Genomic DNA, 15,691 nt, shown 5'->3' on the forward strand with positions numbered 1-15,691 from the left:
CTAAGTACACACTGGAGTACAACATGAAAAACACCTGCAATAAGATCCATTCATTTGCAGCAAACTATATCACCAATATTGCGTAGCTTCAAACGGAATCCTCCCACACAGCTACGTTGCAATACACAGTCACCTATTTTGCTGCCCTTTTACCCTCCCTATATAACGAAATGAACAGTTACTTGGCAACAACCTTCCAATAAGGGTGACGTGCCACTACCACTACAAAGCATACAGTGGGCAATAACTGAAAGCTGGGTCAGCAACCTCTCAGCCAGGTACCAAAACAAGGTAAACAGGGGGAAAAATCCAGGCACTGAAAATAACGGTTCATTCCATCCTCATCATGTCGTTCACTAGCCCATTCATAGGAGAACAGTTCCATACTGGCAGAACCCAATCCTTACCTGGATAAAAGTCTTTGGATTTCGACAGCTTAATTGTGGCTCCCGTCTCTTTCTGTAGCTGGACAATGGTCTGCCCACCCTTTCCTATGATAGATCCGGCTGCGTAACTAGGAATGAGGACCTTTAGGAAAAATTGTCCGTCTTCTGCAGAGTAAGGGGGAAAAAAACAGAGCAACAGTTAGTGTTTGGCTAGGACATCTCAGGTGCTCATTGTTCTTCGCATTTACCCCTAGTCATTTACCTTACCCACAGTAATGCCATTTATCAATACAACTCAATCGGTTTTTACCCAAATTATACACATTGCAATTGAAGGTCAAGCTACAATATTTGGCACAAAATACATTGGGATGGCTGAAAGTACAAATAATGTAAGACTATTTAAAAACAAAGCAATGGAACATGAACACACACACATACATACATATATATATATAGATGCATTTGACAGGCAAAGCTATTTATAAATGTTTGCTCTGAATGAACCATGTTATAAAACGTCACCCCCGAATAGCAGGTTTCATCTGTAAGCATTACGTGGTTGCCAAGAAGAAAAAAAAAGCTCAGTGTAATTTGGAACGACTTCCACACTAATCCCAATGTATTTCTTTAGCTTCTTCCAATCTCTCATGATCCCCCTATAAGCTTATTAATTAAATCAGTTTAAGAAGATTTTTACCCTTATTTCAAACTGATCTACGGCTTAGAGCACCGTTATCTGGACTAAGCGCAGGTCATCGGAAACAGACCCAGATACCCAAATTCAGAAGGTAAAAAAAAAAAAAAAAAAACCCCAATAAAATCCTACAAAAAGAATATAAGTATACAGTATATATAACATAGAAAGCAAATCATGTGGTAGACAAAACACTGTCTCTGGATGAAATGTCAGAAAATGTTGCATTTTTTTTTAATATATAACAAGTCACTGACTTTGCATAACGTCAACATGTTCCAGTAAATATATATCCCTGTACAGTTTATGATAAAAGTGCAGGTCCATGTGTGATTCCTGTGCTGGGAGCATACATCCAAGCCAAGAAAAAACCCCACTGCTCTCGTCCTTGCAATTCCTCAGCAAGTGCATTCACCTCTGCATCGTTGCATTGTTATGCCTCCAATAGAAATGAACGTGAAGATGCTGGGACACATCACCAGGATGCAGAAGAAGCACCCCCCAGCTCCAGTGTGAGCTGAGCCTCTCTCTCTCTCTCCCCCCCACCCTCCCCCAAGCTCCCAATTAATGATTGGGGGGAATAAAAAAAAAGGCAACCCTGTATTACTCCCAAAAATCCAGGCAGTGGAGAAAAGGAAGGTTTGTCTGGCTAAATAAAAGGATGCCCAGAAACAATGAGAGGTGCAGCCACTGATGTGCATCTGACTGCTCTAGTCCCTGCCTCCACCATGCATCTTCCAGCACTGGGAATTAACCCCTTCCTTCCTGGAGGGCTGCAAGTCACTTCAATGCTTGCAACCCTCCATCAGCACCGGGGGTGAGAGCTGCTTGCATCCTTTCCATGCATCCACAGCATCCTCGCAGAGTGCACACTGACTCATCCCCAGGGCAGGACCCTTGGCTGCACACCCCCCCCCCCCCCCCCCAAACAATATGGGGTGCATGCCTCCATCCATAGATTGTCTATTGCAATGAGAGCACAGGGCAGGTTGATGCTATGAGACATATAAAAAGCCACAATAATAGCAGAAGACGCCATTTTGGCCGTAGATTACAATGGGCAGCTTGTATGCAGGCAGATCCCGGGGACGGTGCATGCACTGGGGGGACGCAGAGGCCCGGGGGAAGCCGGTGCACTCACCTCCGGTGTTGGTCCTCTTCGTGCTTCCAGCCTCCGGGGGGGCTTCCAGGGGTCTCTTCCTTGAGTCTGGGGGATCTAGGTCTATGGGGACCCCGCTGTGGGTCCCGTTTTGCTGGATGGGAGCTGCCGCCATCATGTTGGTAGGCTGCAGCAGGCACGGGGGGGTGGAGGGGGGGGACACACAAGGGGTCGGGGGGGGCACAGGCTGGGGAAGGAGAAGGGGAGTGAGGGGGGACCCCACTACCTGCACTGCAAGCACTGCAAAGGGGAGCCCCCTGTTGCACCTCCAAAATATACAGACACAGCAATACAAGAGAGAGGGGAACAGACAGAGAAGAGCAGCCCAAAATAAATAAATAAATGAGGAGCCAGGAGGGGGAGGAAAGAGATGGAGAGAGGGAGAGGGGGAGAGAGAGGAGAGGAGAGGGGGAGGAGTGCAGAGTGCTGGTGGGGGTGGCAAGGAGAGTGTGCAGGGGACAGAGCAGGAGAAGGGGGTGATCTGGCAGGATTGGGGGGAATGAGAGGCAGATCAGGCAGGATATAAAGCAGGGTGGCTGGGATGGATGGAGGCACACAGAGCAGAGGGGAGGGTGCTGCAGTGAAGAAGGGGTGTGTGGTGGAGGAGGAAGAAGAGGGGATGAAGAAGGGCTGAGGAGGAGAGAAGAGAGCTGGATGAGAGAGCTGGATGTGCTGCTGCTGCTGCTGATTGCAGCCTCCCTGACTTCTCCTCTCTGCTGCTGCTGCTACTGTCCCCCCTCCTCCTCCTCTCTCTCTCTCTCTTTTGTTTCCTAATAATCCCCCCTGCCTGCTGCTCACACTGGCTCTCTGGTGGCTCCTGCTCTCGGTGCCACAGCCTCCTGTCCTCTCCTGGCTGGGGTGTGAAGTGCCTGGCTGCTGGGAGCCCTGCATCCCTGCTACCTACACCCACCTACTGTATATAGGTCAGCTGCAGCAGCAGCATCCCCGCACACACAGACACACACACAGACACACACACAGAGACACACACTGGGCTATTCTGGGCTGCAGCCTCAGTACTTGCACATGGGCACTTAACTCCTTCATGTCCTGTTATTATTGTTGTTGTCTCTTGGAGAAACCATTAACCCTTACATGTCTGTGTCCTGTGGCATGGAGCAGATGTGTACCAGACTGTGCTGTGTGTCCTGTGCACCCTCCACCACCCCCACTACCACACACACACACACACACACACACACCACTACCACTACTACCACACACACATACACCACTACCACCACACACACACACACAACAGCACTACTACCACACACACATACACCACTACCACACACACACCACTACCACCACTACTATCACACACACGCCACTACTACCACACACACACACACCACCACCACTACTACCACACACACACACACCACCACCACTACTACCACACACACATACACCACCACCACTACTACCACACACACATACACCACTACCACCACACACACACACACCACACCACCACTACTACCACCCAGACACACCACCACCACTACTACCACACACACACATACACCACTACCACCACACACACAGACACACCACCACTACTACCACACACAAATACACCACTACCACACACACCACTACCACCACACACACAGACACACCACCACACACACACCACACACACACACACACACCACCACCACAACTACCACACACACACACACACCACTACCACACACACACATCACAACTACCACCACACACACATCACCACTACCACACACACCACTACCACACACACACATCACTACCACACACACACACATCACCACTACCACACACACACACATTACTACCACACACACACATCACCACTACCACACACACACACACCACCACTACCACACACACACGCACACACACACATCACCACTACCACACACACACATCACCACCACCACCACACACACACACCGCCACACACACACACCACTACCACCAGCAGCATTGTGTAATGATGACATCACTCCCAGACCTGTGTGACGTGTTATCAGGGGCCAGTGACGCAGTAACACACTGCAGGGTATATACATACAATACACGCTGTGTGCACTGAGGGCTTGTGTATATAATATACAGTACAGGACCTCACACTACAGACGTTAGCAACACGCTGCAACCGAGCCTTGGTGATGACTGTTAGCCCTAGCAACAGGAGACATGCTAACCTGACAGCACTATGGGGGCGGGGTTTTCCACGGTGACAGAAAAACTGGGCGGACGCCGGCCCGGTGCTAGTACGCGACGCAGCCAATAGGTGAGCGGGTAGGCGGGGCCAGGAGTCGGCGTCCATAGTGACGTATGTGTCCCCTATACTATAAAGCTGACGTTTCTTAAAGTGGAAGCACCTGTCCCGGGTAGTGATGGGAAATCTAGTTCGTTTTGGTGACTAGTTCATTATGATCTAGTTCACCCAAAAGATTAGATCAGAAGATTAGTTCATCTAGTTCATTTAGTTCATTATTCCAGCACTGACTCAGAGACTGAGAGGAGTGCATGGATCTAGATGAACTAGACTAGATTATGACACACAGAGCAGGCATTGTAATACCAGCTCATTGTAGGAGTTACAGTCTTTTTACAATGATCATATACTGTATGTTTAATAAATCAGATTATTTTCTAGTTTAGAAAAGCAATAAGTTATACAGCACCCTTCTAGTGACATGTTTATTGTTTAGCTCTGCAATATTAATCCCATTGTGGTTATTATTTTACCTTCCATAATATTCCATAATATGCAAGTAAAATACCCAAATTCAGAGTAATTTAATAAGTCAATTTTTTTCTGCTTTTAAAATACAGTAATTAGAAAAAAACATGTCCCCTTGCCCCAATTTAGCTGACCTTAGAGAGAGATAAAGTAGAGAATTTGCAAAGTAACCAGTTGCTGATTGGTTGCTAGGGGCAACTGCTCCACTGTATGTATCATGAAGGTTCATACATATCCATCTCTGACTGTAATGTGGAGTAAACAGAGCTACTACAGTATACTGTATAACATGCAGCAGCCAGCACTGTGTCTGTGGCTGCATACAGACAATACATGTGCCTGAGCACAGCAGTGCCACACATGGTAGCTCACAGGTACTGTACAGTCTCATTATGGTGTATAGTCAGAGATTAGTTCAGGGATCTATATGATCAGTGAACTAATTGAACTACTGAACTATTTGCAGGACTCATGAGTCATCAGGACAATGTAGTTCATTTGGATCCGCAGAGTCCAGACCATGTCTGAGCTCAGCACTGCCATCTTTGGCAGCTACCATGTACTGCCTCCTGTGTATTGCATGAGAGCTGATAACATGGCTGCTGCAGAAGCTCCTACACAGATCCCAGCAGAAGATTTAGCACAGCAGCATGCTCAGGACCCAGTACCAGAAGCAGCAGCAAGTGTTTGGACATCTGAACTAATCATATAATGATAGCATCACATAAAGGTGAGCAGCATGAGCACACATGCTCACTCACAGACACACCACACATAGACTTTGGCTAGGCAGTGCATTATTTTATTAGATCTGTATTTGCTGGGCTTTGTTGTACTTTTAACTTTAGATTCAGGAAGTAAAGATCCAGTAAATGAGTCTTATGCAGCTGCTGGGCTCTGTCTGTCTGTGTGTTACATCTCCCACTTGCTTTACTTCCTGGTGAACTAAATGAACTAATCTTTGCCAGAGCAGTGACCTGAACGATTTAGTTCACTTTGAAGATTAGATCATTTTGAACTAATCATTCACGAACTACCCATCACTAGTCCCGGGGTCTATGGCTGTGGCTGGTTATTTCTGCGTGTGGTCAGCGAGTGACTGGCTCGAGGCTGCTCTCCTGCTTCATGCACAGGCTGCTGGGATCAGGGGGTCATATGTTGTGTTTAATGGTGTAATAAGAACCATTATTAATAATTACACAAGTTATTCTAATCCTATTGTCTTCTTAGCGTTCCTATAACAAGTATTGGCATTGTGTAATATTATATATATTCTTTTGGGGATTAGGTCGACAGCATTGGGTCGACACCACTAGGTCAACATGCCGAAAGGTCGACATGAGTGTAGGTCCACACAAGCATTAGGCTGACATGGGCAAGGTCGACAGTCAAAAGGTCGACATGGGGTTTATCACTTTTTTGTGCCAACAGGCGGTATTTCATGCTTTACCATCCACTAGGGCAGGGTGGGGAAATAAAATAGTGTGCCAAGCAGAGTGAGGGAAGGCGGTGCTACGTTTCAGTGTCCATGTCAACTGTGTCGACATCCGGGTAAAAAAAAACAGTGAAAAACCCCATATTGACCTTTTGACTGTCGACCTTGCCCACGTCGACCTAATTCTTGTGTTGACCTAATGACCCATGCTGACCTTTCTGCATGTCGACCTAATGTGTTGACCAAATGCATGTCGACCTAACTACTGTATCCATACCCTTCTTTTGGAGCTATGGGCCTAATTCAGACATTTTAGCAAGGCTGTAATTTTTGCAAATTGACAAAAGTATGTTGCACTGCAGGTGAGGCAGAGAGGTAGGGACGGACATCGGAGACCACCATCAAAGGAATTTGATAGAACGAAAAATTCATACGACTGGCGAATGTGCTGACGTCAGCTGTCCACACACACACACACACACACACCCCCCTCCCCGGTGTCACCAGCCCATTACCTTGGGAACGCCCATGAAATGCTGATTGTTCCCATGGGCGCGACCCCTCACCACTGCCTCCCGCCCACACTGCTAGCTGCGTACGGGACAGCGAATTAGCACTTTGCGTGTCCCATCGCAGCCATTGTCTGCACATGCACAGAAATGTGCAGTCACTGAACGATGCTCCCCTGTGCTCACCCCCATGTGCTCAGAGGTGCTGGAACCCATCACAACCAATCAGAAGACTACTTTTTATTTTTTGCCTGGTATAGGCAAATAACAGCTCGGATCTGGTTACAGAACACTAAGTGCCCGTTATACTAGTGCGATATGGGCTTTTTTCACATGATGTCATCTCATCGGGCCGATAAATTGTGTAAAAAGTATCATATTGTATGTCATTTACTAACAAGGTGCAGTCTCGTGTGCATCGGCTCAGATCCAGAGATCAACAAGGATACATTGGGTGTTATTCAATGCGGGGGGGGGTGGCGAGCCTCGGAAGGTGAGCTATACGGCTAGCAGTGCTGATAACTCGCCATCAAGTATTCAACACCCCCCCCCCCTCCCCCTCACTCGCCGTTTCCACCTCACCGGCTCCCTGAGGTGGAAACGGAGAGTGCGGCTGTCAAAACGGCAATGCTCGCCGCTATATGCCGCTATATGCAGCGAGGAGTCCCCGGAATGGCGAGGCTCGCCGCAAATGCAGGGAGCCTGCATTTGCGGCGAGCCTCGCCATTCCGGGGAATCCTCGCTGCCCTCTGACGGTGAAGATTTCCCGGAACCTAGAATAGAGCGAGGGGCCGGCGAGGGGGCTGGATGGCGAGGATGGCTTTTCCTCACTAAACAAAGCCATCCTCACCCTACAAACTCCTGTCACCGGCCGCATACGATGTAAGGGATCCTGGCCGGTAAGGTATTGCATGTGAGGCTGCATGCGATACCTCGGCATACTGTATGGGGGCCTTTCGACATAGCCACCCAAAAACCATATCACATGTTGGCCTTTTTCAAGTCTACTTTTTCCATGGCGACCTAATGACCATTTCGACCTAAAGCATGTTGACCTATTTCATGAGTTGATTATTGACTGTCAACCTAAGTACTGTCGACGCATACTGTAAGTCTCAAATATTGGAGGAGATTTATCAAAGATTGATGAGAAATAAAGTGAAGAGATATAAATACTAACCAATCAGCTTTCAACTGGTATTTTATAGCCTGTGTTTGAAAAATGACAGAAACTCATTGGCTAATACTTGGGGCAGTATTCAATGCCGCCAGCAAGGGGGTTTGTGTGGCGAGGATGGCTTGTTTTCCACGAGGATCGTCAAAAACAAGCCATCCTTGCCGTCAAACCCCCTGGCCAGCCTTGCGCTGTATTAAAGGTTCCGTGTAAATCCTCGCGATTCCCTTAAACGGCGAGGTTCTCCGCAAATGCAGCGAGCCCACTGCATATTGGTGAGCCTTTTCCACTTTGATGAAAAGAACCAGCAAGGTGGAAACGGTGAGTTAAGGGGGGGGGGGGGGGGGGGCAGTTGAATGCTGACGGTGAGCTATCTGCACTGCTTGCCATCATAGCTCACTGTCACAGCATTGAGTATACCCCTTTATCTCCAAGCTTTGATAAATCTCCCCCATTGTCTCTTAATTTAGTATCATTTTAGCCAAAATGCAGAAGTGCGCTCAATTCTGCAACTAACAAATACTGTACACACATTCCTACTGCAGCAGGGCAACTGAACCCGTGAAAAGTCCCATTATTTAAAGGTTTCTGACCTGTATTTTTGACAGATTAAAAGCCTTATGCAAACCTCCCAACTTCTTGTAAAGGAGAAGCGCGCCGAAAAGGGGATGTGGCCGATGCAAATTAGGGCGTGTCATATGCAAATGATGCCCCACCTGGCCACGCCCCCTTTTACACCAGCTCCAGCACTGAATAGTATAATACACTAACAAATTTTGTAAAGCTTTGTAATTCTACCACCACCTCCCAAAAAAAAGATGATACTCTGCACGGGCTGCTGCCAGGAACTGGGTTGCATAGAAAATTAGTAAAAGATGTAATTGATTGGGTTACAAAATAATTGTGTACGATCAGGTTTGCCTTTCTTTCTGCTTTTCCAACATCAGTCTGTTACATATCTGTGTCTCATCCGTCCAGTTCCATATGTGCCTCTATGGTTTTCCTGCTTTTATGTCTAAAATGACTCATATTGGATGTTCCGGGGCAAAAGGAAGGAGAGGGTAAAAAGCATCCAAGCCTGTCCATAGGCCCATGCTGTTGAGGAGGCTCAGTTTTGCCCTCAAGATGGTGTGATCAAGCCCCCTTCAGCAAGCAGATGGCCCTTGTATTCACAACTGTACATACTGTACATAGACATGCTGGACATGGATGTTCACCAGTGAACTGAGCCCCACCACCTGTAATGCTGAGGTGGAGCTGAGCCCCACCACCTGTAATGCTGAGGTGGAACCGAACCCCACCACCTGTAATGCTGAGGTGGAACTGAGCCCCACCACCTGTAATGCTGAGGTGGAACCGAACCCCACCACCTGTAATGCTGAGGTGGAATCGAGCCCCACCACCTGAAATGCTGAGGTGGAACTGAGACCCACCACCTGTTATGCTGAGGTGGAACCGAGCCTCACCACCTGTAATGCTGAGGTGGAACCGAGCCCCACCACCTGTAATGCTAAGGTGGAACCGAGCCCCACCACCTGTAATGCTGAGGTGGAACTGAGCCTCACCACCTGTAATGCTGAGGTGGAACTGAGCCCCGCCACCTGTAATGCTGAGGTGGAACCGAGCCCCACCACCTGTAATGCTGAGGTGGAACCGAGCCCCACCACCTGTAATGCTGAGGTGGAACTGAGCCCCACCACCTGTAATGCTGAGGTGGAACCAAGCCTCACCACCTGTAATGCTGAGGTGGAACTAAGCCCCACCACCTGTAATGCTGATTTGGAACTGAGCCCCACCACCTGTAATGCTGAGGTGGAACTGAGCCTCACCAGCTGTAATGCTGAGGTGGAACTGAGCCTCACCACCTGTAATGCTGAGGTGGAACTGAGCCCCACCACCTGTAATGCTGAGGTGGAACCGAGCCCCTCCACCTGTAATGCTGAGGTGGAACTGAGCCCCACCACCTGTAATGCTGAGGTGGAACTGAGCCTCACCACCTGTAATGCTGAGGTGGAACTGAGCCCCACCACCTGTAATGCTGAGGTGGAACCGAGCCCCTCCACCTGGAATGCTGAGGTGGAACTGAACCTCACCACCTGTAATGCTGAGGTGGAACTGAGCCCCACCACCTGTAATGCTGAGGTGGAACCGAGCCCCACCACCTGTAATGCTGAGGTGGAACCGAGCCCCTCCACCTGTAATGCTGAGGTGGAACCGAGCCCCTCCACCTGTAATGCTGAGGTGGAACCGAGTCCCACCACCTGTAATGCTGAGGTGGAACCGAGCCCCTCCACCTGTAATGCTGAGGTGGAACTTAGTGTAATAAGAGATTATGGGGGTTGTTCTTATCCATTTGGTCCTCTGTGCATTGGCACGGAGGACCGATGGTGCGCGTCTGGGTGCATGCACCCTGCGTCTGCACATGCGCAGGGTGCGTGCACCCACGGCAAACTTTCCGTTCGCCGGGTGCACGCACCCATGATGGCGTGCGGGGGTTGTTCCCATGAGAATGCTGGGCCTTCTCATGGTAATGAGGCAGTGACGCGGATGCGGGGGGCGGGTAGCTGACATCACCGGATGCCAGCTGCCCGCCCATATCCGTGTCAGCGTGTAAGTAACTTAAAAGTCACTTTTATATGCGTGCACGCACCACATCATTCGATGATCGTCGACCATCAAAAGATGTGGGCGGATAACCGAGGCATACAAATGGATGTTTATGCAAAACATATATTCACAGCCTGTGCGGGTGAACCTGCACTGCGAGGGGGCGGTGGGTGGGCGTCCATTCGCCGGGCGGGGTTTGGTGGACTCAACCAGAATAACCCCCTATGTAACTTGATACTATGGAGATCTAAAGAAGATGATTCCATTTTGGAATATAAATACAGCATACCCCCCAAATGTCCCGATTTTAGGTTATTGTACCAGATTATCAGGACTTTTTGCCATTGTGGATACAGTTGGTAGGCATGTCCTACTGTCTGATGCCCATTCAATGCCATGTATACTAGCATGGCATTGAAATGATGTTTTAGGGGCGGGATGGAGATTCAGCACTTCGTGCTTCCCTGGGGCACAGATGTCCATGATATACTGTGTACATCCCCAAAGAGGACTTGCTCCGTGGTACAGTATGACTCAGTGATGTCCCTGAGTTACAAGCGCTGCTCTGATGTACAGAGAGAGGGCAACCCTGAAGCTGCATGTCCTGACTTCGCAAATAACAGTGAAGATGTTAGTGAAGTGAGATCCTGGTGGAATGTGTGATGACAGATTAGTAGGAGATCATTTTGTAGCAGGAATTTACTACAGTCCTCTCCAACAGATGGTGAGGGATCAAATTCGGGCACAACTCTACTATCTGCATAAGGTAACTAATAATGAAAGTTGTTTATGGAACGTTTGCAGATTTACAACAACATTAAGTAGCTCCAGGGAGCTGATCGTGAGATTTCAGACGTGGTTGAAGCTGTGAATGAATCGCACATCGCCATTGGAGGTTGCCTAGGCATGTATGACCGTCACCAATAGCTGTGAATGAATCGCACATCGCCATTGGAGGTTGCCTACACATGTATGACCGTCACCAATAGCTGTGAATGAATCGCACATCACCATTGGAGGTTGCCTACACATGTATGACCGTCACCAATAGCTGTGAATGAATCGCACATCACCATTGGAGGTTGCCTAGACACCAGGTTTCCGTCACCAATAGCTGTGATCACTGCCGACCTCACTGGGAATTCTCCCATGATCTGGATGCAGACTGAGGTCGGTTATGGTTTGTCTTCTTTATAGTTCGTACACCTATCCGATTATGTACAACCAGGGACATCTAAGGAGCATTGTACGTCCTGGGGTTACTAAGTATACGAAATATACTGGGGCTACTAAGTATAGGAAATATACTGGGGCTACTAAGTATAGGAAATATACCGCGGCTACTAAGTATAGGAAATATACTGGGGCTACTAAGTATAGGAAATATACTGGGGCTACTAAGTATACGAAATATACTGGGGCTACTAAGTATACGAAATATACTGGGGCTACTAAGTATACGAAATATACTGGGGCTACTAAGTATACGAAATATACTGGGGCTACTAAGTATACGAAATATACTGGGGCTACTAAGTATACGAAATATACTGGGGCTACTAAGTATACGAAATATACTGGGGCTACTAAGTATACGAAATATACTGGGGCTACTAAGTATACGAAATATACTGGAGCTACTAAGTATACGAAATATACTGGAGCTACTAAGTATACGAAATATACTGGGGCTACTAAGTATACGATATATACTGGGGCTACTAAGTATACAAAATATACTGGGGCTACTATGTATAGGAAATATACTGGGGCTACTAAGTATACGAAATATACTGGGGCTACTAAGTATACGAAATATACTGGGGCTACTAAGTATACGAAATATACTGGGGCTACTAAGTATACGAAATATACTGGGGCTACTTAGTATACGAAATATACTGGGGCTACTAAGTATACGAAATATACTGGGCTACTAAGTATACAAAATATACTGGGGCTACTAAGTATACGAAATATACTGGGGCTACTAAGTATACGAAATATACTGGGGCTACTAAGTATACGAAATATACTGGGGCTACTAAGTATACGAAATATACTGGGGCTACTAAGTATACGAAATATACTGGGGCTACTAAGTATACAAAATATACTGGGGCTACTAAGTATACGAAATATACTGGGGCTACTAAGTATACGAAATATACTGGGGCTACTAAGTATACGAAATATACTGGGGCTACTAAGTATACGAAATATACTGGGGCTACTAAGTATACGAAATATACTGGGGCTACTAAGTATACGATATATACTGGGGCTACTAAGTATACAAAATATACTGGGGCTACTATGTATAGGAAATATACTGGGGCTACTAAGTATACGAAATATACTGGGGCTACTAAGTATATGAAATATACTGGGGCTACTAAGTATACGAAATATACTGGGGCTACTAAGTATAGGAAATATACTGGGTCTACTAAGTATACGATATATACTGGGGCTACTAAGTATACAAAATATACTGGGGCTACTATGTATAGGAAATATACTGGGGCTACTAAGTATACGAAATATACTGGGGCTACTAAGTATACGAAATATACTGGGGCTACTAAGTATACGAAATATATTGGGGCTACTAAGTATACGAAATATACTGGGGCTACTAAGTATACGAAATATACTGGGGCTACTAAGTATGCGAAATATACTGGGCTACTAAGTATAGGAAATATACTGGGGCTACTAAGTATACGATATATACTGGGGCTACTAAGTATACGAAATATACTGGGGCTACTAAGTATAGGAAATATACTGGGTCTACTAAGTATACGATATATACTGGGGCTACTAAGTATACAAAATATACTGGGGCTACTATGTATAGGAAATATACTGGGGCTACTAAGTATACGAAATATACTGGGGCTACTAAGTATACGAAATATACTGGGGCTACTAAGTATACGAAATATATTGGGGCTACTAAGTATACGAAATATACTGGGGCTACTAAGTATACGAAATATACTGGGGCTACTAAGTATGCGAAATATACTGGGCTACTAAGTATAGGAAATATACTGGGGCTACTAAGTATACGATATATACTGGGGCTACTAAGTATACAAAATATACTGGGGCTACTATGTATAGGAAATATACTGGGGCTACTAAGTATACGAAATATACTGGGGCTACTAAGTATACGAAATATACTGGGGCTACTAAGTATACGAAATATACTGGGGCTACTAAGTATACGAAATATACTGGGGCTACTAAGTATACGATATATACTGGGGCTACTAAGTATACAAAATATACTGGGGCTACTATGTATAGGAAATATACTGGGGCTACTAAGTATACGAAATATACTGGGGCTACTAAGTATACGAAATATACTGGGGCTACTAAGTATACGAAATATACTGGGGCTACTAAGTATACGAAATATATTGGGGCTACTAAGTATACGAAATATACTGGGGCTACTAAGTATACGAAATATACTGGGGCTACTAAGTATGCGAAATATACTGGGCTACTAAGTATAGGAAATATACTGGGGCTACTAAGTATACGATATATACTGGGGCTACTAAGTATACAAAATATACTGGGGCTACTATGTATAGGAAATATACTGGGGCTACTGAGTATACGAAATATACTGGGGCTACTAAGTATACAAAATATACTGGGGCTACTAAGTATACGAAATATATTGGGGCTACTAAGTATACAAAATATACTGGGGCTACTAAGTATACGAAATATACTGGGGCTACTAAGTATAGGAAATATACTGGGGCTACTAAGTATACGAAATATACTGGGGCTACTAAGTATACGAAAAATACTGGGGCTACTAAGTATATGAAATATACTGGGGCTACTAAGTATACTAAATATACTGGGGCTACTAAGAATAGGAAATATACTGGGGCTACTAAGTATACGAAATAAACAGGGGTTACTAAGTATACGAAATATACTGGGGCTACTAAGTATACAAAATATACTGGGGCTACTAAGTATACGAAATATACTGGGGCTACTAAGTATACGAAATATACTGGGGCTACTAAGTATACGAAATATACTGGGGCTACTAAGTATAGGAAATATACTGGGGCTACTAAGTATACGAAATATACTGGGCTACTAAGTATAGGAAATATACTGGGGCTACTAAGTATACGATATATACTGGGGCTACAAAGTATACTAAATATACTGGGGCTACTAAGTATAGGAAATATACTGGGGCTACTAAGTATACTAAATATACTGGGGCTACTAAGTATACGAAATATACTGGGCTACTAAGTATACGAAATATACTGGGGCTACTAAGTATAGGAAATATACTGGGGCTACTAAGTATACGAAATATACTGGGGCTACTAAGTATACGAAATATACTGGGGCTACTAAGTATACGAAATATACTGGGGCTACTAAGTATACGAAATATACTGGGGCTACTAAGTATACGAAATATACTGGGGCTACTAAGTATACGAAATATACTGGGGCTACTAAGTATACGAAATATACTGGGGCTACTAAGTATACGAAATATACTGGGGCTACTAAGTATACGAAATATACTGGGGCTACTAAGTATACGAAATATACTGGAGCTACTAAGTATACGAAATATACTGGGGCTACTAAGTATACGAAATATACTGGGGCTACTAAGTATACGAAATATACTGGAGCTACTAAGTATACGAAATATACTGGGCTACTAAGTATATGAAATATACTGGGGCTACTAAGTATACGAAATATACTGGGGCTACTAAGTATACGAAATATACTGGGGCTACTAAATATACGAAATATACTGGGGCTACTAAGTATACGAAATATACTGGGGCTACTAAGTATACGAAATATACTGGGGCTACTAAATATACGAAATATACTGGGGCTACTACCTTCCCATTCTTGGGAATAAATGAAAAAAGTATTTTTAAAAAATGACCCCTTATGC

The 15,691-nt window shown here is 45.7% G+C and overlaps 1 protein-coding gene across 5 annotated transcripts in view; it reads right to left on the reverse strand.

The window, feature by feature from the left end:
• NOVA1 (NOVA alternative splicing regulator 1) overlaps positions 1-3,170 on the reverse strand; it is a 98,651-nt gene extending 95,481 nt beyond the window's left edge. The window contains exons 1-2 of one of the 5 annotated variants that reach the window (XM_083165903.1): positions 2,225-3,170; positions 408-551 (exon numbers count right to left, since the gene is read on the reverse strand). In XM_083165903.1, coding sequence (XP_083022029.1) covers positions 408-551; positions 2,225-2,360 — 280 coding nt within the window. In that variant the 5' untranslated portion in view covers positions 2,361-3,170. The other 4 variants (XM_083165905.1, XM_083165901.1, XM_083165902.1 and 1 more) reach the window with 4 other exon arrangements.
• Positions 3,171-15,691: the final 12,521 nt, after the last annotated feature.

This window comes from Crinia signifera, chromosome 12, assembly GCF_055691185.1.
Source record: "Crinia signifera chromosome 12, ASM5569118v1, whole genome shotgun sequence".
NCBI lineage: Eukaryota > Metazoa > Chordata > Amphibia > Anura > Myobatrachidae > Crinia > Crinia signifera.